General features: G+C 57.4%; 1 protein-coding gene across 1 annotated transcript; it reads right to left on the reverse strand.

Moving 5' to 3' along the window:
- Positions 1-19,770: 19,770 nt before the first annotated feature.
- Positions 19,771-21,897, reverse strand: LOC134522594 (centrosome-associated protein CEP250-like). Its single transcript, XM_063350364.1, has 3 exons — positions 21,671-21,897; positions 21,242-21,435; positions 19,771-20,192 (listed from the first exon to the last, which is right to left on the reverse strand). Exons 1-3 carry the CDS (start codon positions 21,857-21,859, stop codon positions 20,015-20,017), a joined length of 561 nt encoding a protein of 186 aa, XP_063206434.1. The 5' UTR covers positions 21,860-21,897; the 3' UTR covers positions 19,771-20,014.
- Between the last annotated feature and the right edge of the window lie 2,023 nt (positions 21,898-23,920).

The raw sequence follows: 23,920 nt of genomic DNA on the forward strand, positions 1-23,920 counted from the left end.
CACAAACTACCCCAAGGAGCCTGCGTGGTCTCATCACCATTTCCCAAGGAGGAGAACAGCACGTTCCCTGGCCTCTACTGACACCAAAAAAGCATCTGTGCTGGTCTTGCTATCACAAGGTGGCCATACCTTCTCCAGGGCCACTCTAAGCTCATGCTTCTCTTCCTTCAGCACATCCCTCTCAAGGTGCGATTCCTCCAGCGCCTCTCTCGCAACTACCAACTCATGCTGTAACACGCAGTGTTTGTCTTCGAGTGCCACTAAGTCCTTCAGTCTGTGAGAAGGGGAAAGACAAACAAGTTGTCAATGTAAAAACATTCTCCTTTCCAAAACCAGGAGCACATACTGTGTCCCAGATATGGCAGTTGGAATGATTTCCAACGGCTTTGGACCTACACCTAAACACCACCGGCATTTCCTGACTAGAGCTGCATCGCTCTTTGTCATGGATGAAACGTTCCTCATTGAGAAAGTAAATCAAGCTTCCAGACATCACAGAACGTTTCCAAAACGTTCAGGTACTGGCAACAGCTTCCTGCCTCTTAGTTCTCTCTCTCCTCTTTCATACGTTGGATACAAGCCTTGCACAAGTTCTTCTTGGGCTAAAACAGACTTTGAAAGTCCAGACTACGACTCCCACAATTACTTTTGCCTTCTGCAGTGAATGAATCCCAGGCCCTGCAAGCTGTCTGGGGAGACGGCTATGAATGTCCAATCCAATAACCATGGGATCACAGGAGGGGCCCGGTTAATACGCTGCATGTTGCAAAATGGCCCTTCTTGCCCCAAAGGCCTTCTGCACTCAGTCTCGCAAGGAACTGTCAGCACAGAGGTGCTACAGTGCTTAGGATGGTGCTGGGCAAATTCCTGCCGACTCCTCTAGCACCGCCCCGGGGAGCAAAAGGGCTGTAGCAGAGACAGAGCTCTCTTTAGGCTGCTCTCGCTTGCTCACCAAGAACCAGTTCACAGCAAAAGCACTGGAATACGCCACCTCTTTGCCAGTCTGCTCTTACCCAGAGGAGCTTCTGGCAGTCAGACGATTTTTGCCGTCCTTTCTGTTGAAGGCAACCGTTTGACTCGGGACAGAAACAAGGCCGTGCAGAACGGGTGTGTTTGCAATGTGAACACAGCCCATCTATGGATGCAAGAGGCAGCCCCAGAAGAGAACGGTGCTAACAGCAAAGTTTAAAACACCTTTACCTCTCCTGAAGCTCCTTCTTCTCCAGCTCCCCCTTGCCTTGGAAGGACATCACGCTGCAGTTTAGACGGGAGCAGTTTGCCATTACAGACCCAGAAAGCCTCGTTTGCTCTGCCTTCAGCTCTGACAAATCTCTGCAGAAGAACAAAGGAAGAGCCAACGTTCACACCACCAGCTCTCTCAGCTGACTCGCTTCTCACGCACGTAATGGCGCCAAGAGGAAAAGCTGCCAGGAAAGATGACATCTCGGCTGGGGACAAATCATTCCCCTGACACTCTGGGGTCAGGACACACCTTGGCGAGCGACTGCTCAGAGGCTCACGACAACAGCCACATAATAAACTTTTCAGGAAGGTGGAGGAAGAATAAGCCTAAAACGGCGTAACGAAAAAGCACAAGGAACACAAGAACCAAGGCACGCTCGACGCATTAAGGAAGGTTCATCATCCAGGAAGAGAAATGGCTGACAGTAACCCAGAGTCTGAAGTCGCCTGCTGACACCAGCAGCAGACACTCTCACGGCTACGCTGCTCTTGTTTGTGTAGAAGGCAACTGTGAGAAAGGAACCTCAGAGAGGTGTGAAGGGAAGGTACATCTTTTCTGCCAGAGATCGGGCCTCAACTTCTACTCACCGGTTCGTGGCAGCCTTCATTTCCAGGAAATGACGGCGGAAGGTGACCATCTGATGCCACAGCCCGAGCAGACGGTCACGGTCACCCCTGAAGTAGTTCTCATAGAGCTACAGATGCAAAGACAAAAAGAAATGCCAGTTCAGCCTCCGCCATCACTGTACGAGTCTTTCAGCTGGCAGAGAGCACAACCACCATCGCCAGCTCTCCTTGAACAACTATTCCGACAGGGCACCAAGGACTGAAGAGGCACCGCAGAAGCAGCCCCAGCAGACCTGCCACCTGCCTTCAAAGAAGGCAACATCCACCCTTCTCCTGCGGGAGGGGACATCAGCAAAGCAAGCTGACCCCGAGTCAGCACCTCGCCTTGCAGAGCTGTCTCACACTCTTGGTGGAGGAAGACAAAGACAAGCCCCTCCAAGACCACCGTCCCATTTGCTAGCGGTGACGGAGGCCTGTCTTCTTCTTCCCTTGGCTGCTCTGAATCTCAAAACACACAGACCTCTCTGCTCTCACGGCTCTAGACGCAGATTTAAGAACCATCAAAAAGACGAGCGCTCCTGTGTCGCTGCCCTACAGCGTCCAGCAGCAGCAAGCATTTGCCTTCAGGACCCAGCAGCACGGCCACAGCAGGTGGGCCTCTTCCGTCACCACGATTTGCTGACACTCCTCCATCTCCCACCCCTGCCACGCTGAGCTCCCCCTCCCATGCACCAACTTGATCTTTGTCTCCCATAACCCTGCCCAAGCGATAACCACCCCTGGAGGTCAGCATGGGCGCATCTCGTCGTGATGGCGGCATCCGGGGCTCACAGGGGGTCTCAGGGAGACGCATAACACCACAACAGCCAAGGGGTGACGCGAGCAATGCGCCCACCTCACCGCGATACTGGTACTGTGGTCAATGTGCAAATACGACTGGAAGTCGTCATCTTCCCCCCATAAATAGTCAAGAGCCCAAGGGCATTTGGAGCTCTCCTGCTCGGCAGCGGGCTGCGGCCGGGATCTCCCCGTGAGCAGGGACGCTGCTCAGGATTACTCCTCCAGGTTAAGAGATTCCTGGCTGCAACAGATCCTCACTAAATTGGTTTATAGCATGCTGAACTTTGACATTCTGTGATAGAAAGCATTGCTTGTGCACATATAATCCTTTAGCCATAAACCATTGACCAAGTCTGCGACTAGGATTGGGTCCAGCCGCACCCAGACTCCTCTCTCAGAAGGCCTTTAGAAAGCCAGGGGTCCTTTCTGAACCTTGACTCAACGGGAGGGTCTCCCTGACAGCTCTCTCTGACCCCGTCCTCTGTGCAGTAAAAAACCAAGTGGACCTTGCTATAGCACCCCCTTAAAACTGTCGCGTCTGCTATCGACTTGGTCAAATCATTGGTTTATATCAATAAATATATTGCTGCTTCTCTCTTAGGAGTGAAGTCTATCGCTCCATCCGCGACAACCCCTCTCTTCTGCTCGTCAACACCAACACATCCTCAACAGAGCCACAACCTTCTCACAGCAAGTTCTCTGGGCCAGAAACAAAACGCGTTCTCATGCCACGCTGGCACCACCTCTGACATTCCCGCAGCTGAGCCTCACCTCACGTTCCTGCCGCCATTCGCGCTCCTTCGCTTCCAGCTCCTCCCGCGCCCTCATCCAATCCACCGTCAGCTTTCCAACATCTTCTTTGAGGGCTGAATTCACCTCTTTCGCTTTCTCCAGGTGCTCCCGCAGCAGACTGTTCGCTTCGGCCAGATCCTCGCACCTTGCAAAGGGAGGAACAGCCATGAGGTCACTGAACAACCCCTGTCCACAAGCGGCATCCCCGGGATTTCCCGGCTCCCCCAACACTGACTTTGTTCTCAAACTGAGAGGCAGGAAAAGCGCTTTCTAGGATGAAGTAAGATCTCTGGGTGATGGCCAACTCATGTGCTTCTCCTTGCTTTAAGCCTTCAGTTTCCACCTACAGGTTGGGTTTCCCCTTCCTCTGCAACTCGGACGATGCCCACAGTTGACGGCTGCCTCCCCTTCGTGCTGCCTCATCACTGGACGCATCACCTTTCTCTAGCGTTGCCCCCAGCCCCTCACCTACTGCACCAGGGCAGCGTTTAGGCTGGAAAGGGACCCTTGGAGCTCACCCGCAGGAACGCCCCGCTCCAAACAGAAGCGGTCAGCACACACCACTATTACTGCCCCACAGAACAGGTTGTGCACCTCTCTCCTTTCCAAAGGGCTTGCCCCAACACTTCCCTTGCGGAGACTGCCTACCACGGACAGGTTTTCCCTCCCTGCCGTGAGCATCCAGGATACCGAGTAGGAGGGAACGCTTCTTCCTTGTACCTTTGCTGCTCCTCTTTCACCTCAAGCAGGGCTTTCTCCAGGGCCTCCGTGCCTTCCCACCTGCCTGGGAGGCATCCCTGAAGAAGAAAGGGAATGGTTGGTCCAATTCTTCCACCTGAAGCCCAGGAATGCTCTCCTACGCTCCCGCCCTTGCTTTCCTAGATCTGCTTTAGCCGGCAAGCAGAACGAAAAGCACAGAGCCAGCTCTCTCTGCCCGACGCCAGCATTCTCGCCTTCCAAAACACTGTCTGTCCACCCATTCTATTTCAGAGACAGCCCCAGAACAGGCAGCAAAGCCCTCTCCCGAGACCCAGGACGAAACGCTCCCCGCCAATAAAGCACTCCCGCACACAACTCCAATCCTGCATTTCTGGGACCGCTGGCTGCTCTGAGAGCGGCAACTGGGCAGAACAGGGGCGGGCAAACTCGCAGCGCTTCTTGAAACCCTCCGGGAGCACAATCTTGCTTTCCCCTGCCATGGCTCGGGGAGCTTTTTCGCTCCCGAACGCTCCGGCCGCTCTCTTCAGTTCGCGCCCTGCGCACTCACCGCTCCTGCTTCCAGCTGCTGCTCCAGCTCTCGGCAGCGGGTCCGGTACTGCAGGACCTGGGCGCAGACACGGCATGAAGATGAGCGACTGCAGCCGGGGACGGACCCGGCTCCTCCGGCACCGGCTTTTCTCTCGCTCTCTGCAGCCCGAGCTCAGCCCGCGCCACGGCGCTGCCGCTCCGACACCGAGTCCCTTCGGGACCGGGAAGCTTCGCTTCCCCCGAGCCCGGCCAAGCCCCGGCGAGCGGCTCGGGGGTGACCGCCGACGGGACGGGACGGGACGGGACGGGGCGGGGCGGCTCCCGGGGCCTCCCTCCCTCCCTCCCCCGAGCTCCGGGCTCGGCGCCGTCCCGCCCGCGGCAGCGCAGGGCAGGGCCCGGGCAGGACCCCGCCGGGGCCGCGCCTTCGCCCCCCGAGGGCTCCGCCGCCGAGTCCCGTCCGCGGACGGCGCGGGCACCCCGGCCCGGCCTCGGGGAGCTCCCCCCGGGCAGGCGCCCCCGCTCCTCACCTTCGCCTGCAGCTTCCGCACCAGCACCGCTTGCCGGTGCCGCGCCTCCTGCGAGCTCTGCAGCCGGCGCTGCAGGGAGGCCGGGCCCGGCGCCGCCATGCCCCCGCTCGCCGGCCGGGCTCCGCCGCCTGACGGGCGCCGCCGGGAGCCGCGGGGCGGGAGGGACGGGCTCGCTCGGGGCCGCTCTGCGGCGGCGCTTTCCTGCGGGCTGCGGGGCTGCCGCGGGGGAAGAGGCCGCTCCGGCCGCGGTTCGCTCCGGCCGGCTCCGCTCGGAGACCGTTACCGGCCCCGGCCGACGCTGGGGGCGGGAGCGGGGGGAAACGGTCCCCGCGAGCCGCGTGTCGGGGGGGCCCCGAGACGGCGGGCGAGAGCCGGGGCCGCGGGGACGGGCCGTCGCCCGGGGAAGGCGGCGGCAGCGCCGGAGCCTCTGCCGGAGGCTGCGGCTTCGGCCCGGGCTGCCGCGGGAGCGGGGGGCCCGGCCCGGGGCGAAACGCCGACGTGCCCGGGGGGAGCTCCCGGACCTTGTCCTCCCCGACGGGCGGCGCGAAGGGCCCGGGCCGCCAGCAGGGAACGGGGAAGCCGGGGCGGGAGGGAAAGCTTCCGAGTTCCAGGGCAAGGGACCCCGGGAATACAGCGCTATTTCGTGGGCTCAGGGGGGAAACACGACAAATGGGGCTCAGTCCCCTTTGCCCCCCGGCCTCGTCTGTCCTGGGAGTAGAGAAAGGCTGCCAAGGGACACCGCAGCGAGAGCACTATCACCACACTCCCGCGACAACGGGAGAAATCCTCGTACCTCCCCATCATTCACCTGAAATGCATCCATGAGCCCTTGTCATAATGTCAGAGGGACTAGGCAAAGATTTGCCCTGCAAAAGTAGCCAGTATCAAAGCAGTCGGACTGATCTGCACGTTTCATAGACTTGCGTGCCTTAAACTTGTTTAAGGTTCAACCTTGAGGTGTTTCAGTTTTAAACACCTTAAAGGTGTTTAAATGCTCGTCAGCTGTCCCTTGTTCCCGTGAAAGCCAAACCAGGCACACAGTGATGGCAGGACGACCAGAGCATCCGCCCAAGACAGGCAGAAGAGCGCCTTACCCTGTCTCTCGGCCCCTGGAGTCACGCGATTGCCACCTTTATCCCACCGCTGCTTAAACAGGTTGTGCTCTACCTCCAGCTGCTGCTCTCCTGCTCCCTCCATGGCTTCGATGCTCAAATCTGAAAGCAGTGAGCAAGGGAAGTGGTCTGTAAAGGCACAGTCATTATGGCCTGTGGTGGGCTGAGGAAGCATTCAACCCGTGAAAACACAGAATCTTTCAGCCAGGGGGACAAGAATGTGCCAAAGTGAAAGGCTGTGTATGCCTGGGGCCGAGTGTCACCCAGGGAAGAAAACGCACGTTGCAGCAGCCGAAATGCCCCTTCCAAATACGGGGTTGGGTTTGGTGTACAAGAAGGACTGTTTCCAGCTGCCACAGAAAGCGTTACCCTGAAGGGTAATACACTTAAGGCCAAACAAATCCACAAACCAAGCCCCTCCAAGCCCATAACCATCTTCACAAACACCGCTTCAGGAGCACAGCTTAAAACGGGTTGAAAGCTGCCTCCTACCTCAACCCCCCCACCTTCAGCTGTCTGACTCCTTTGCAGCTGTGGTCAGGGATCCCAAAGCTGCTGTTCTGGAGGCAGAGACCCAGAAGCTCGATTGGTCTCTGAACCTTGTGTTTTTCCAATACACTCATTTCTCCAAAACCCGGGACAGGCTCTGGGCAGAAATCTCCTTGCAGTGATGTCCTGTTGCTCCTCTGCTTTCTTCAGCGGCAGCTCCAGGGGGGCTATTGGTGGTCTTCCTCCCCCTCACTGTCGAAGGGCAGGTGCGCTGCTGGCTCAGACAGTGACCCAAGGCAGGGAAGGTGGCCTCCGAAAGGCCCCAGCCGGCTTCCGCAGGCTGGCGGCAACATCTCTTTTCTCCTGCCGAGCGTTTGAGACATGAACTCTTCTGGCTTCTCAGTCTCTTACACCACCCCGTGGCTCAAACAGGCGGGTGAATCTCACTCCTGTACGGCCCGTCTTCTTCTCGGGTGGTGATCTGTCCATAGCGAGCAGAGGGTGAAAGGAGAGAGGAAGCCGAAGAGAATAAACGATTAATCATACATCGCACAAGCCAATAATCAGAAATTTAAAATCCACATAACATCGTTCGCCTGATACTCAGTAGCCACTTTCCCCACCCGGTGAGTCCCAACCCCCTCAGAATTGGCACTCCATCCGTCAAAGCAGTCCTTGAGCTGCACACTGTAGAATAGTTCCCCAGCCCGGGCAGCGATTTGCTTTGTCTTAGCGCGAGCTTCTTCCGTCGGGGGAGTGGCCTTGTGAACTGTAACACAGCCTTCTTCTTCAGTATGATACCGCAAACTCCATGGTCTTTTAAGAACAGCAAATCCAAGGCCAACCTGGTTTGTCATGTCCTTCTAGATACCTGTTGCAATTGAGTGTTCATTTTCCCAAAGGCGTACCGGGCCCAGGTACTTAAAATAGGCATTTTACATTTTTGTACATACATTTTTGTTCCTTGTGCTTGATTTTCTCTAATTGACTTTATGGACCAGGCCCACTGGAGTTGTGTCCTGTCCGTAAAGAGGGTCCATTCGTAGGGATTTGGAAGTTGGATGCACCACCCCGAGTCCCACTTGAAATGAGAGTCAAACACAAATTTGTGACTGGCTGTAGTGGGAGCGGGGTGTCTCTGAGGGTGCCAGGGATAATTTAGACATTTCCCAACAGCGGTTCCCGAAGATTTCCGAAGGGCAAACTTTGGCCTGCTTAGGAGCATGGTTGAGAGTGTCCCTTGGGGGACAGTCCTGAAGGGCAAAGGTGCCCAGGAAGGCTGGTCTTACTTCAAGGAGGAACTCTTAAAAGCTCAGGAGAAGGCCACATCCCCAAGTCCCAGAAAACGAGCAGACAGGGAAGAAGACCAGCCTGGCTAAATAGAGAGCTTAGGCTGGCCATCAGGAGAAAAAAAGAAAGTTTATGATCCTTGGAAAAGGGGCTTGGCTACTTATGAAGAATAGCAAGATGTAGTGAAGCTGTGCAGGGCGAAAATCAGAAGGGCCAAAGCTCAAGCAGAACTCGTCTTGGCCACCACGGTTAAAGAGAACAAGAGGTTCTTTCAGTATATCAATAGCAAAAGGAAGAGTAGGGAAAATGTAGGCCCACTAACGAATGAGATGGGCGCCCTAGTGGTGGAAGACACAGAGAAGGCAGAGCTACCGAATGCCTTCTTTGCTTCAGCCCTCACTGCCAAAGCTGACCCGCAGGAATCCCAGGCCCTGGAGGCAAGGGGGAAGGTCTGGAGAGAGGAAGAGTTTTCCCCAGTAGAGGAAGATCAGGTTAGAGACCACTCGGCCAAACTGGACATCCATAAGTCCATGGGCCCTCACCAGATGCACCCGCGAGTGCCGAGAGAGCTGGCAGATGTTATTGCTCGGCCACTCTCCATCATCTTTGAAAGGTCATGGAGAAGAGGAGAGGTGCCTGAGGACTGGAGGAAGGCCAATATCACTCCAGTCTTCAAAAAGGGCAGGAAGGAGCACCCAGGGAACTACAGACCAGTTAGTCTCACCTCCGGCCCCGGGAAGGTAATGGAGCGACTCGTTCTGGAGGTCATATCCACACGCATTCAGGAGCAGGAAGTGATTGGAAGTGGTCAACATGGATTTCCCAAGGGTAAATCATGCTTGACCAATCTCAGAGCCCTCTATGATGTTATAACTGGTTGGCTGGATGAGGGCAGAGCAGCAGATGTCACCTACCTTGGCTTCAGCAAGGCTTTTGACACTGTCTCTCATAACATCCTCCTTAGGAAACTGAGGAAGTGTGGACTAGACGAGGGGACAGTGAGGTGGATTGAGAGCTGGCTGTGTGACAGGACTCAGAGGGTCGTCGTTAATGGAGCAGGGTCGAGCTGGAGGCCTGTAACCAGTGGTGTCCCCCAGGGGTCAATCCTTGGACCAGTGTTGTTTAACGTATTCATCAAGGGCCTGGACGAGGGGACAGAGCGTATGCTCAGCAAGTTCGCGATGACACCAAAGCGGGTGGGGTGGCTGACACCCCAGAGGGCCGTGCTGCCATCCAGCATGACCCGGACAGGCTGGAGAGCTGGGCAGAGAAAAAACTAATGAGGTTCAACAAGGACAAGTGTAGGGTCCTGCACCTGGGGAGGAAGAGTGTCAGGCACCAGTAGAGGTGAGGGGTGGACCTGCTGGAAAGCAGCTCTGAAGAAAAGAATCTGGGGGTCTTGGTAGACAGTAAATTATCCACGAGCAAGGAATGTGCCCTTGTCGCCAAGGCGGCCAACGGAATTCTGGGCTGCAGAGGGAAGAGTGTGGCCAGCAGGTCCAGGGAGGTCATTCTCCCCCTCTACTCTGCACTGGTGAGGCCACAACTGGAATACTGTGTCCAGTTCTGGGCTCCCCAGTTCAAGAGAGACAGGGAACTGCCGGAGAGAGTCTAGTGTAGGGCACCAAAGACGATGGAGGCATTGGAGCATCTCCCTTATGAGGAAAGGCTGAGAGAGCTGGGACTCTTTAGCCTGGAGAAGAGAAGGCTGAGGGGAGACCTTATTAATGTTGCCAAGTATCTAAAGGGTGGGTTTAAAGAGGATGGAGACAGACTCTTTTCAGTGGTTCCCAGTAACGGCCGATGGGCACAAGGACCCTTGGGGCCTCCCTGTAGGGCTGCCTACACTTTCTGCATTCCTTGTGCAGTGGAAAGGGTCCCCGTCTTGACCTCTCCTGTCAGGGGACACTACACCCAGGAATCAGCAGCTCTCTGCCGTTTGGCAGGACTCGGAGCGAACCCACCTTCTGCAGCCTTAAAGCCCTCCCCTGAGCAGCCCGTGGGGGCGAGCAGCCCGTGCAGAGCAGGGTCGGGAGAACTGGACCTGGCGAAGCAAAGCTCCTGCTGCGCTGGTGGATGAGCCTGGGACCCCCGGCTCTGCAGCGCAGTCGGGGCTCTGCCCCTTATCTCAGCCCTTTGCCGGCCAGGGCTGCTGCGGGGGCACCAAAACTCTTCATTCCTGCACCTGTGAGCAAAAAATAAACAAGTCCTTTCCCCAGCCAACGGTGAGAGTGCTCATCCCTCCTCCTCCCCCCTCACCTCCTCCTTTCGCCAGTGGGCAGCAACCCCACTCCCGACACCAACCTGGGGGGGATTCTGCATCTCCGGGGCCTCAGCCCAGAGAGAATTTTCATCCCGAGCCAGCCTGTCCCGTGGAGAAGGGGCAATAAAGAGCAGGTCCCAGACAACCTCCCATCGGCATTTTGCTGGCAGAAGAATGCAAGCACCAAATAAAGACATTTTCAAAAAACGAGCAGTACTATGTTTTCCATTCTCCTTGAGCAAGAGAGTTTTGCTGAAGTGTTTTCCCCTTCTGGCAACGACCAAAGTTCCCTATTTTGGCTGGGGCAGGCGGCAGGGCTGAGGACCCTCCGCTTGCCTCGGCAGCGGCACTGGCACCTCGTCCCGGCTTGTTGAGACCCCCCCCTGCCGCCACCCCCTGCCCCATCCCGGTTGTCCCCCACCCGCCTCAGCCCTGACACATGCCAGCCAGCGGGGCTGGCACCAAGGAGCGCGTCCCACAGCCTCCACCCCACCGCTGAGGGCGATGCCTTCCCCTCCCAGCCCACGGGGGGCTCGGCAGCACCTTGGGAAGCCTGACCCACCGGGCACTCGGCCCCCGCCTTGCCCTGGCACCTTTCCTCCGAGCCAAGGCACCGGGGCTTTCCCTTCATCGCTCCCTGCAGTTCCTTGAAACTCCTTTGCGCTCCCCACAACTCACTGCCGGGCACAAAAAGATGCCCCCAGTCATCCCCGCAAACATTTCATTGCTGACTTCCCACTTGCCCCCCACCTTGCCCCTTCTGCTCCATTGCTCTTTAAGCAGACCTTTCCCCAAACCCGCCCAACACCACCCTCCTTACCCAGCTCATCTGGGATTGTTACAGCTCTGCTGAAGTTAATGCCCTCCCAACACCATAATCTTGGGGCACTCGCTACAAACTCACCAACACCAGGGGGGAGCTCAACTCAAGCCACAAGGAGGAAAGCTCTCGCAGGAAGGGTCTCAGCATGCGGGGGGGAAGGGAGAAGGACGGCTTTGGGCAGCAGGATCCGAGTGGAGACCGGGTGCAGGCTGCTCCCTGCAGCGCCTGACCCTGGGACAGCCCGGACACCTGCGAGTCCCTGGCTGAAGCCCCTGTGTCCAGGGGAGCCTTGACAGCCGGGGGGGCACGGACAGCTCGGCTCCGCCAGCCGACACCCCCCGGACACACACACACAGCCCCGACCCAGCCACACGGAGAGAGGGGACCCCGCATCGCCCCCCGACTCCGCACCCCAGGCAGCGGCCCCTCCGCAGCCCGGCCCCCGCAGCCCGACCCCCGCCCGGGCAGCCTCCCCCAGGGACAGGAGCAGCACGGCGGGGCGCCGCCGCCCGCAACCCCCATGGCCGGCAGCGCTCCCCGACCGCCTCCGCGGGGAGGGCACCACGCCCCGGCCGCCGCTAATGAGGCGCTAATGAGGCGCGGGTAATGAGGGGGCGGGCGGGGCCGCGGCTCCCGAGCGGCCGGGGGCAGCCCCGTGCCCGCAGCCCCGGCCCCCCGCGGCTCCCCGCATCCCGCACCCCCGGCCCGCACGGCATCGCCCCCCCTCGCCACTCTGCCGGCACCCACGGCTCCCCGCACCCCGACACCCTGCGCCCACCGCACCCCTGCACCAGCTCCCTCTGCCCAAAGCCCCCCGCAGCCTGCGCTGCCCCCTCCACGGCTCGCCCCGAGTGGGGACCAGGGCCCGGGGCCGCTGCCGGCAGCAGGAATGCCGGAGGGCAAGGAGGGCTTTGCTCCGGGCTTCGGCTCTGGGCACGGCCCCGGGTAAAGCACGGCAGGACCAGAAGCAAAGACCCGAGCGTGGGGAGGTTCACACCATTAAACATCAGCCCCTGCAGCTCCAAAACCTTCTCCCCTCATCCTTGTACCAGCCATTCCCAAGGATGTCATGGCCCTCGGCTGATCAGTTTGCATTTTGCAGCTCTGCGGTCCCATCCTGGCTTGTGCCCCGTCCCTCCCTTTCCTTTCCCTCCAGCAGCAAGGGCAGCAGCAGGTTTCCTGCCTGCTTTGATGGCATCATGGCAGGGGTCGGTCATGGCAGAGCTGATGCTTGGTTGGGGACCCCTTTGCTGTTGGGGACCCCACTCCCCAGCAGCCCATGAACCCCGCTGGTGCCCAGAGCCGTCCCTTTCATCAGCCGCATCCCATCTGTGCACAGGGACCCCCGGGGTGGCCGTGCCACCACCCCCAGCCGCCTCCAGCGCCGCCATCCCCAAGACACTGGAACCACAACTCTGCAAAGGCCGCGGCTCCCAAGAAATGCACACAGAGCTTGGGTGTGAAAAACAGGAACACAACTCTTTATTAACAACAACACAACTACCTACAACTCTTAACAACCAGTAACAACTCTTACAACTCTTAACAACTCTGAACAACTAACAAAAATATTAACAACTAACAAAACTATTAACAAACACCAAAACTATTAACAAGCTGTAGACAACTATTTACAACTCTTCCTCTTCCTTGGTCTGCTCTTGGTCTGGCCTCCGCACGCCTGCTGCCCCTGGAAGAAAAGCCAGCGGCACGGCCGTTTGGCTAACGAGCAGCGCCTCACCCAGCAGAGCTGGGGCTTCCCGAGCCGGCTCAGCGGCAGCACCTCCTTCGGGCTGGGCTTCACCCGATGGGCATTCAATGGCCACAGCCCTGGGACACGCTGGGGACAGCGGGACTCTGCCACCAGCGCTGAGCCCCACCTGGGCTCGGGCTTACACTTGCCTGTCCCGGCCCTAAGGAACCGCTCCCGGCCCAAAGCAGACGGGGGCTCAGGGCAGCGCGGTGGGGGCCGTTGTGCCGCCAGCAGGAGGGCAGCGGGCGCCGTGTCCCTGCAGCGGGGACCACCCAGCCCCAGCCCCAGCCCCATCCCGGTGGCAGGAGACCCTCCCTCCCTGCGGGCAGCGCATGGCGAGCACGTGCCTGTCCTCCTGATGGCGGGTCCACATCCATCGCCTCCTCCTCCTCCACATCCACCTCCATCTCCTCCTCCTCAGCCACATCCACCTCCATCGCCATCTCTTCCTCCGTCCCCACACTCCTGGCAGCCGCCTCTGCAGCCTCCAGCGCAGTCTGGCACATCCTAAGCCGAAAGGCAAGCAGAAAAGGGCATTGGTCCTGCCCTGGCCAGCCCAGCGGACCTGTGGGACGGGGGTCTCCGCACCCCTGCCCCTCTTGCTGCCCGGGGAGAGCCGTGGGGCCATGGGGCTCCAGCAGGAACTGGCTGGACCTGAGTGGCTCCTTGGCCACCAGCACCCACCAGCACTGACGCCCCAGTGCCTGCAGCTGGAGGCTCCTCTTCTTCCTCTCCTTCAGCAGCTTGGAGTGCGGCACGGTCCTGTGGATCTGGCGGAGCAGAGAGGGCAGGGGTGAGCAGCCCTGCTCCCTGCCCCACGGGGCTCTGGGCACAGTCCCCGGCGCCCCCCGCGTAGACCCCGGCCCCGCGCCTGCCCTGGCGCCCAGAAGCTCCTTACTCGGTGCAGGCAACCTTTGGGCTCGGCGCTGCTCCGCTGGCAGGGCTCAGCTCCCACGGCTCCAGCCTGGAAAGGGGCAGCGCAGGCACCGGCTCAGGCTCCGGCCAGCACCCGCCTGCTCCCGCCGAGCATCCCTGCGGCACCAGCCCGGGGCAGCCTGGGCTGTGTGTGGGGACGTGTCCCCCCGGCGCAGGGATGCTGCACCCCAGCAGGGCATGAGCAGCCCAGAAGGGCTTCTGCCAGCCCCTGGCCTTGCAGGGGTGGGGGGAGAGGGCGAGACAAGGTCTCGGCCCCCCAGCCACTGCGGGCTGCCCACCTCCAGGGAACAGGGATGTACCTCTGCCAGCACACATGGATTCTTCTTCATCGCCTTCATTATTACAACGCTAGGGGAAAGAAATTGGGATCGGACGGGATGGGAAGGGAAGGGCTGGGTGGAGGGTAGGAGCTGTGAGGAGCAGGAGAGCAGGGCTGTGTGGGGAGCAGGAGAGAAGGGCTGTCGGGCACAGGGCAGAGGGGATGCGTTGTGCCCGTCGCCAGGGACTGGCAGTTACAGATGGAACACGGGCCATGGCAACGGGAGCGCAGTGGGGATGGGGACGAGCCCCCTTAAAGGTGGGGCAGCTGAATACATACCTACCCCCCAAAGTTAAGAATCCCAACACATTACACTTCAGTCCTGTCTTCAGCGGCTCTTCCTGACCATCCCCTCATGCCTGACCATCCCCTCATGCCAAGCTGCTCCTCAGGTTAGTCTCAGAAGCGTGCCGGAGAAGACGTGCCCAACAGCATCCAGCCTACGCTGCTGCGGGCTACGCTGGCCGAAGAGCAGGAGCTTAAAGAGGAGGCTGAGACCGTGGTCGGGGAAGTGCTGGATGGGGGAAGGCGCTGGATCAGCCCCTCCATGTCTTCAGGAGGGCTCCCCATGGGGTCGGCGGGAGGTTGTTTGCCAGTGCCAGAGAGGCAGAGCCTTTGGACACTTCTCCTGCGGAGCGATGGGAGGAATTTGGACTGGAGGCTCGAGAGATTGTGGCGAGCGTGTTGGGGAGCTTTGGGCAGCGTTTGGTCCTGAGGAGGTGTGCGGCTCCTGGGGCACAGAGCCCCCGCGCAGCTCCACCAGGCGGACAAGAAAACCTTTGCTCCCAGGGGGTGCCTTGTGCCTTCCTTCCTTCAGGCCAGGCCATACTGTGTCTGTCTGGGCATCTTCCCTGCAATGATTTCCCTCTTCTTCCTCCCTCCCACAGCCTGGGTCAGGCGAAGACCCAGCTTTTGTCTCCTTTGGGAAGCTTTGTGGCCGGGCTATCGGAGGGGCTGCTCCAGCTCTGCTGAGCCGGGGTTCTGGCGGTCCTTGTGTCGAGATCCTTTCTCCAGGGCTCTTTCTCCTCAGAGCAAGCAGCCCTGCACAAAACCCTTGTTCCCGCCGCTCTGGGGACGGACGCTGGCGTCTCCCCCTGGGGACCGCTCTGCCACCTGTCCTTTGGGTCTCCTCGCTGTGCAGCGGGGAGGCAGGTCTATTGTGGAGGCCCAGAACGGTGCAGCGGAGCAGGTTCGAGCAGCCGGTGCCAGGGCTCACCCAAAGGGAGCTGCAAGCAGGGAATGGGAAAAACCAGGGCCGGAGGAGATGGCCCTAAATCAGGGTTCTTCACCCGCTGGGCAAAAACCAATCAACACACTGAGTCGAGATATTTGGCTTTATTTCAGTTCTGCAGAATCGGGGGCCGGGCGTTTAACAACAGCCAGCACACCACGCGTTTCCGACAGTCCCAGGTTCACAGTGATGAGATACAGCCCATGGGTGAGCTACAGTTCCCTTACCAGCCCTCATCAGACACATGCATTCAAGTCCAAGTTTGGAACGGTTTGGGAGATCCCCCTAATTAGGCCAATTAAGGATTAATTTCAGGAGTTCAGCTCAAGCTCCATCAAAGGTCTACTACAATTCTATACAAAGCGCTCCTGGAACTTTTTAACCATATTCTTTTGACATCCCTACTCTAACATTATTCTAACCCATGAACGTACCAAGCACTCTCTTTTTCCTTCAGAAACAGTACAAAATGGCTTTTATTACAAAAAAGGTAAAAACCCCCCTCCCCCTTTCCTTCAGAAACAGTACAAAATGGCTTTTATTACAAAAACAGAAAAACCCCTCTCCCTTTTCCCTTCAGAAATAGTACAAAACGGCTTTTAGTACAGAAACATAAACCCCCACTATCACTAGCACATGCTGCAAAATCTAAACAGAACAAATGCACCCCCCCTGCCCGCAGGAAAACAAACACAGTCCAGGGAAGGGCCCAAGACGGGAACCCCGCGATGCTGCAGCTGCTCCGCGGCAGGACAAGGTTCAGCGCAGCTCCCGAGTCTCTGCCACCGGAGCAGCAGCTTTGGCCTTCAGGGTCTTCAAGTTCCTGGCCGGTCTTTGCACAGCACTCAATCCAGTCCCGCTTCTATTTTCCGTCTTGCGCCAGCTGCGTCTGCGGAAGGGACACCTGAAAGAGGCCAAAGGCCGAGCTCAGACAAGCCCACGCTGGTAGGACCAGCCCTAGCTCCACGGTACCGGCTCTCGGGGAAGACGCACCCTCTAACGCCAGCCCCGACAAACACTTGCTCTTCGGGGAATGGAAGTCACAGGCTCCCAGAGTCACCCTGGCCTCACCTCACACTATCAACACGTTGACTTTCTCTCTGGCTCACCATTCACACGTACAACCCCGAGACATCCCATGGATATGAGAGAGAGAGGTTCCTACAGGATTAAGTCACCCAACTCCCCTTTCCAAGGGAGAGACCGGGGCTACTGCCACCTTACTGCCACAGGCTTTTTCCTCAGCAGGAGAGTTACTGGTGACACAAGGCACTGAGGAACTCTTCTGCTCTCATCTGCCTTGAAAACGTGACAGCTAGCGCGTGAAAAGGGAAAACGGGAAAGCTCAACAAGACGAGCAAGACTCAAGGGGAACGTCCTTAGACTATTCTCTGTTTCCCATCCATTCCGTTTTCTGAGTTTCCTCCAATCCCTCTCCCACCCTGCCTGACCCACAGGCACCACAGAGACCAGACCTCGGGGAACGATGCTGTCTGGCCATGGCCAAGGGACGCGTCTGACTGGGTATTCCCACCGCCTGCCGGCCTCCCTTCCTGATGGCCAAACAAAACTCGGGCCACAGCATCGTGCAGAGCTGTGCCCATCAGCACAGCCACAGCGGCTCTGGATGAGAGCTTTCCTGCTCCTCACCCGGTCTATACTGGGGGGCTGCTGCCATCGTTCCTCCATCTGGCCAGAGCCTCCTCCCACCAAGGAAGATCCTGGTCTCACCTGCTGAGACGCCGGCATCTTGTGCTGGTCAGACTCGGAGAGAGAAGATCCGCCTGCATCTGGCAGTGCCCGACCTCTGCAATATCTCCTCAGCCTCCTCCGTTCACGTTCCACCTGCACGTTGGATAGGAGAAAGGGTCACAGAAACCTGCCACCACACAAGGAGCAAAAGGACCTCTGGACATCCTGGCAAGGAGATGGCTGCTCAGAGACTGTGAATTGCACCACAGAACGCTGGGGCCAAAAAGCACTCCAAGCAGCCCACGGAAGAGAGCGAGCAGGAGGAAAGAGTTCCTGACACAAGAGTGTCCAGTGGGTGTGGATGGGGACACTGGGGCAAGAAGGCTGGTACCGCAGTGAACGTGCATTTGCGAAGGCAACGGGGTGCCAGAAGAGAGAGAAAAGACAAAAGCGTGTGGCCACGGGGGACAGTGGGAGAGGGAAGGAAACAAGCCGAGGACTCCACAGTGCTGCCTCTGGAAATGCGGTGCCTTCCAGAGGACCGTGATGCTGCGCAGAGGCAGCGAAAGCCTGGTCTACCTCGTCCAGAGTCCTCCTGAGCTCAGCACTGTATTGCTTCAGCTCCGTCTTCTCCCGGTCCAGCCTTGCAACTGCTCGCTGCAGACGTTCCAGCCGCTGCGACAGGAGTCTCTTCTCCGAGAGCCAGGACAGCCGCTGCCCTTCTGCAATCGCCTGCTGGGCATTCAGAGAGCAGATGATGGGAGTGGTGCCACAGAAAGGAGAGAAGGGCCAGAGTCAACACATCGCGGAGAGTGACCATGGAGGAGAGGACAGTGCTACGTCCCTTCTCCTCCTCCTCCCGGCCCACAGCCCAAAACAACACTCTCCCTTCCCAGGGGCCCTCCTCCACATCACCTCGGAGAAATCCCTGCGCCAAAAGAACACCCTGAAAGCGCAATGAAGCCTTCAACCTCACCAGCCAACGGTACCATTTCCATTCTCTCTAATACCCTGGGAAAGCTGGACCTCAGGAGTCTCCATCTCTGAAAGCCTCCTCTAAGCACCATCAGTGTCCCTGCTGTTCAGCCATCCTTACAACATTCTACTACGTTTAGTACATTCGCTTGGTCAACTGTGCCCTTTCCAGGCCAAATCCCAACCGCCACACATGCTTCATCTTGCCTAGATAGGAGAGAACCAACCACCCACGCACAGCTCTTGGACTCGCATTCATTTTAACGGCAAGCTGCGTAGTTCTTTCATTAGTTCTGGGCTTGACGGAAAGCGTTTGAGCAGCTGAATGGTGAATTACTAGCAAACATTTTCTTCTCGGCCCAAGCACAAACACAGGCTGGGCAGAGAATGGATTGAGAGAGCCCTGAGCAGAAGGACTTGGGGGTGATGGTCGATGAGAGCCGGCAACGTGCACTTGCAGCCCAGAAAGCCCCCGTATCCTGGGCTGCATCCCCAGTAGCGTGGCCAGCAGAGCGAGGGAGGGGATTCTGCCCCTCTGCTCTGCTCTGCTCTGGGGAGAACCCCTGCAGTGCTGTCTCCAGCTCTGGGGCCATGAATATCAGCACAGGGACCTGTTGGAACGGGGACAGAGGAGGCCACAGAGATGCTGGGAGGGCTGGAGCCCCTCTGCTGTGAGGACAGGCTGAGAGAGCTGGGGGGGTTCAGCCCGGAGAAGAGCAGGCCCCGGGGAGACCTTAGAGCCCCTTCCAGTCCCTAAAGGGGCTCGGGGGAACGGTTTTAGACTGAAAGAAGGGAGACTGAGATGAGATATTAGGAAGAAATTCTTTGCTGTGAGAGCGGTGAGACGCTGGCCCAGGTTGCCCAGAGAAGCTGTGGCTGGCCCATCCCTGGAGGTGCTCAAGGCCAGGCTGGACGGGGCTTGGAGCAACCTGGTCTAGTGGGAGGTGTCCCACTGGCATGGGGGTAGGAACTAGAAGATCTTTAAGGTCTCTTCCAACCCAAACCATTCAGTCATTTGATGAAGTCTCAGCCAAGCTCCTCAGAACAGCGTAGGCTCACAGCCTCCATTGTCACAGCTCGGCTCCCTTTTCATCAAGGAAAAGGTGCAGACGGACTGCAGGGTCAGAAAGGGACCAGACCCTCGTGCCCTCCTCACAAGACAGGCCGCGAACGCCAGTACCAGCAACAAGGGGCCTGTTCCGTCTGCTCCAACACCTCTGTCAGCCGCCAAAGGACAGAAAGGAAGGAACAAAGTTCCCCCGCCTGCAGCTGGCAGCAGCGTTAGGAGTCTACTCCATGGCGGGCGGGAGGCTGGGAAGATCCCAGCCCTTTGCTGCCGTGCTTTGGCTGGGGACCACCCAACCTTCTGTTGAACTCCTCTTACGCCCACACGCAACCCGTGCCTGCATTTACTGTCCCACCAGAGTCCTGGGGGTCTCCACGCTCCTTCCAGGACGAGCCACTGGCTCTGCTGCCTGGCCCGGCACCGTGTCGCCCGGGACAGACCATTGCTGCCATTTCCCACGCTCAGGCTGTTCTTCTCCTCAAGCCAGCCCACAAAGCTGGCTTGAAGCATTCAGAAGCATAGTGTTTCCTACCACATCTTGCAGGAGCTTGTTTATCTCCCCTTGGTGGTCGGCCTCCCGAACTTTGAGGGTGTCCGTATGCTGCTCTTCTTTCTGCAGGAGCTCTTGCGCCATGTTTTGCCGTTCCCGCTTCAGGAGAGACCTCTCCGCTTCCAGCTCCCACTGAAGGCACTTCACTTCCCCTGCAAACACGACAAATGGCAAGAGTCAGAGTCTGCACAAACAGCGGCTCTGACTTTACTGACCTTACGCCCTTTGAGTTTCCGTGGAGGAGGGGTCTGTCTCCAGCTCCTTCACTCCTCAGAAGCACTGCGGACAGAGAGCTGCTTTCATACCACCTTCCCCAGGCACGGGGTCACCAGAAACGGGAGGCTCTCACCTTGGATCACCTCCTTGGCCTGCGCCACCGCGTGGAGCTGGGTTTCGAGATGACTCCTGCTGATCTCCAGCTCAGACAAGTGCTGCTGAGCCTCCAACAGGCTGCATTCCAGGGTCTCCTTCCCTGACCTGCAAATCGTGAATACAGAGAGAAAGGAGCTGCTTGCTCCTGACACCCACAGGGAGTTGTTCCAGGAAGAAGCGGTGCAAGATCCCTACCCCTGCCTACGGAAAAAGGCTCGCGTGGAAACTCCTACACAGAGAGCCTATTGCTGCCCTTCCAAATAGCAATGCGGGCCCCTGCCAGGGGATGGCCAGGCTTCCCTTGTCACCTGGCAGCACACAGAAAGCCCAGCCGAATTGGACTGCAATAGCCAAATCTTCACTTGCTGGGGTCTGATCCACGACACACGGGTAGCTGCGCCCACCAAGCCTGTGCCAGCAAGCAAAACTTGGATGGACAACGGAGGACGTATCTTCAAGAAGGAGAACAAGCACACAGTTCCGATTACACCAGTCTCTGGCAGGCCAAAGTAACTATGTCCATTTTAACAGACATCAGCGATGGGCAGGAACCCCTGAAGGCTGGCGAGAATTCAAGAGAGGGTTCCCTGCTGCTGGTGTCACCAGCTCTAGCTCCTGCACCACACTAACACCAGTTAGCTTAGAAACAGAAGGCCCTCCACATTTTCTGCAGGAGCCTCTGGCTTCTCCCGAAGGGCAGCGTCCTGCTCACAACCTCCATAAGCAATAGCCGTCAATTCTGAAGATCCCACCTCAAACTACGTGACAAGGAAAGATCGATGTCCAAATGCACAGAACAAGAATCCAAGACCAGAGAGAAACTTCACGTTCTGGGAAACGTCTGCGTGGTTTAATTATGGCTCCGTTCAGAGCCCACTCGGCTTGCTGTGGACGTCACAGAGGAGCACGTAAGGGGGCAGAAACATGAGCCCAACGCTCAGGAGAGCTTTGCCAGCTTCAGCTGTCAGAAAAATAACCTTCAAATCAAGGTAGACTTTTTTTTTTTTTGCTTGAAATTCTTCCATTTTCTGTCCATGGAAGCGAAAACATGTGAAAAGCACACAGGATGCAATCAATCCCCGTGGAACCACTGTCACCTTTACCATTACAGACATTAAAGAACGTCCTGCCCAGGGTCTCCTCCCTGCCCTTACCTGGCCTCTGCCAGCTGCTCCGAAAGGCCTCGTCTCTCCCGCTCCAGGGCTGCCAGTCGCACCTCCAGGGCAGCCTTCTCCCGCACCAGCAACTCCTTCTCTGCGCACACCTCGGCCAGCGCGTGCCCTTGGCGAGAGGACTCCTGGCGCAACTGCTCCAGGCCACTGCGAGACGACTCTTGCTGGCGGGAAACCTGGAAGCGGGACAAAATGCAGTGAGAGTCCTTGCGTGCAGCCCTGGCTTTTGCCCCAGACAAAGGCTCCAGAGCTACACAGTTTGCTGCTTTTGCCACACGGGAGAACAGTAGAGTCGTGGATGCAGTCCTCTCTCTGCAACTTACCAGAAGCCAAAAAGGAGGCCAACACGCACAGCTTCACCCAGCCAAGCAGCCACATGCCCACCCAGAAGCACCAGGTCTTTGGTCTCACCTCAAGGAGTTTCTCTTGGGCTTCTTCCTTCTCCTCTGCCAGGACCCCCAGCTCTACCCGCAGCTCCTCTTGTTGCTCCTCTGCTTTCTTCAGCAGCTGCTCCAGGTGGCCTTTCTCTGCACAGAGCTCGCTCTTTGTTCTTTCACACAAGCTCAGCTTCTCCTGGGCAGAGATCTTTGCTCTCTCCATCTCATCCACTTTACACAACAGAGCCTCATTCTCTTGCTCCAGCTGCAATCACAGAAGCACAGAGGAAACCAAATACAGCAAGACTTACTCTGAAGAAGAGGAGAGCAGCAACTCCACATCCCCTGCGTCTCGCTGACATCCTCCCAGGTCAGCGCTCCCAATAAGCACGTGCCGACAAACTACCCCAATGAGCCTGCGTGGTCTCATCACCATTTCCCAAGAAGAAGAAGGACGCTTAGACTGTTGTTTAAGCAACAGTAGGAGAATGGAAAGGGAGCAAGACGGTATTCAAAGATGGGTAGACGTGGCGCTCAGGGACATGGGTTAGTGGGGTTTTGGCAGTGTTAGGTTCGTGTTTGGACTCAATGATTTTAAAGGTCCCTTCCAACCTAGACAATTCTACGAGTCTACGATTGTCCCTGTCTTCCCCTGCCAGAAACAGCATCTGTGGCGCTCTTGCTAGACTTCCTATGAAGGTTGGGCTTGGACAGAAAAAGGAACAGTTCCATATTCAGTCAGTCACACTGTCAGAAGGCAAGAAGTCTGAGAAGAAGCAGCAGCTGGAGACAAACACCTGCCAAGACCTTTGGCAACTCTGCTCACCTGCAGCACAAGTTGGTTCAGTTGCACTTTGTCCAACACAAGAGCTTCATTGATACAGCTCATGTTTGCTGTTGCAACACGTAGATCGGCAAGTTCAGCACTCAGCTCATGCTGAGCCCCCGTCAGCTCTGCCACCGACTGCTCGGCCTGAAGAGACAAAAGAACAACATGACAACAAGGGCAGGGAAATCCCTGCCTTCGAGCAGCAACTCCACATCCCCTGCGTCTCGCTGACATACTCCCAGGTCAGCGCTCCCAATAAGCACGTGCCCACAAACTACCCCAAGGAGCCTGCGTGGTCTCATCACCATTTCCCAAGGAGGAGAACAGCACGTTCCCTGGCCTCTACTGACACAAGAAAAGCATCTGTGCTGGTCTTGCTATCACAAGGTGGCCATACCTTCTCCAGGGCCACTCTAAGCTCATGCTTCTCTTCCTTCAGCACATCCCTCTCAAGGTGCAATTCCTCCAGCGCCTCTCTCGCAACTACCAACTCATGCTCTAACACGCAGTGTTTGTCTTCAAGTGCCACTAAGTCCTTCAGTCTGTGAGAAGGGGAAAGACAAACAAGTTGTCAATGTAAAAACATTCTCCTTTCCAAAACCAGGAGCACATACTGTGTCCCAGATACGGCAGTTGGAATGATTTCCAACGGCTTTGGACCTACACCTAAACGCCACCGGCATTTCCTGACTAGAGCTGCATCGCTCTTTGTCATGGATGAAACGTTCGTCATTGAGAAAGTAAATCAAGCTTCCAGACATCACAGAACGTTTCCAAAACGTTCAGGTACTGGCAACAGCTTCCTGCCTCTTAGTTCTCTCTCTCCTCTTTCATACGTTGGATACAAGCCTTGCACAAGTTCTTCTTGGGCTAAAACAGACTTTGAAAGTCCAGACTACGACTCCCACAATTACTTTTGCCTTCTGCAGTGAATGAATCCAAGGCCCTGCAAGCTGTCTGGGGAGACGGCTATGAATGTCCAATCCAATAACCATGGGATCACAGGAGGGGCCCGGTTAATACGCTGCATGTTGCAAAATGGCCCTTCTTGCCCCAAAGGCCTTCTGCACTCAGTCTCGCAAGGAACTGTCAGCACGGAGGTGCTACAGTGCTTAGGATGGTGCCGGGCAAATTCCTGCCAACTCCTCTAGCACCGCCCCGGGGAGCAAAAGGGCTGTACCAGAGACAGAGCTCTCTTTAGGCTGCTCTCGCTTGCTCACCAATGTGGAATAATTACTAAATTGGCCAAGAACACAAAAATACAGCATTGTTCACACATTAAGGAAAGTCATAAAATCAAGAGGCTTCTGAGGTAGAATACAGCCGCAGCCAGCACACGAAGAATGCCACATCTGTGATTCCCTGTACAAGGTTGTTTGCGAAACTACACGAGGGATGGAACGGAACACGCTTGTTCCGTGGCCTTCCCTTGTGACGAATAGCAGATATCGGGAC

The sequence above is a fragment of the Chroicocephalus ridibundus genome, chromosome 12 (assembly GCF_963924245.1).
Source record: "Chroicocephalus ridibundus chromosome 12, bChrRid1.1, whole genome shotgun sequence".
Classification (NCBI taxonomy): Eukaryota; Metazoa; Chordata; class Aves; order Charadriiformes; family Laridae; genus Chroicocephalus; species Chroicocephalus ridibundus.

Excerpts from the sequence above, each read along its gene's own strand:
- LOC134522594 (XM_063350364.1), bottom strand. The coding sequence starts at position 21,859 with ATGGAGAGAGCAAAGATCTCTGCCCAGGAGAAGCTGAGCTTGTGTGAA. Across the intron at positions 21,436-21,670 it reads CCCAAGAGAAACTCCTTGAG|GTTTCCCGCCAGCAAGAGTC; the intron begins GTGAGACCAAAG and ends TCCCGCTTCCAG. Across the intron at positions 20,193-21,241 it reads GAGCAGCTGGCAGAGGCCAG|GTCAGGGAAGGAGACCCTGG; the intron begins GTAAGGGCAGGG and ends CACGATTTGCAG.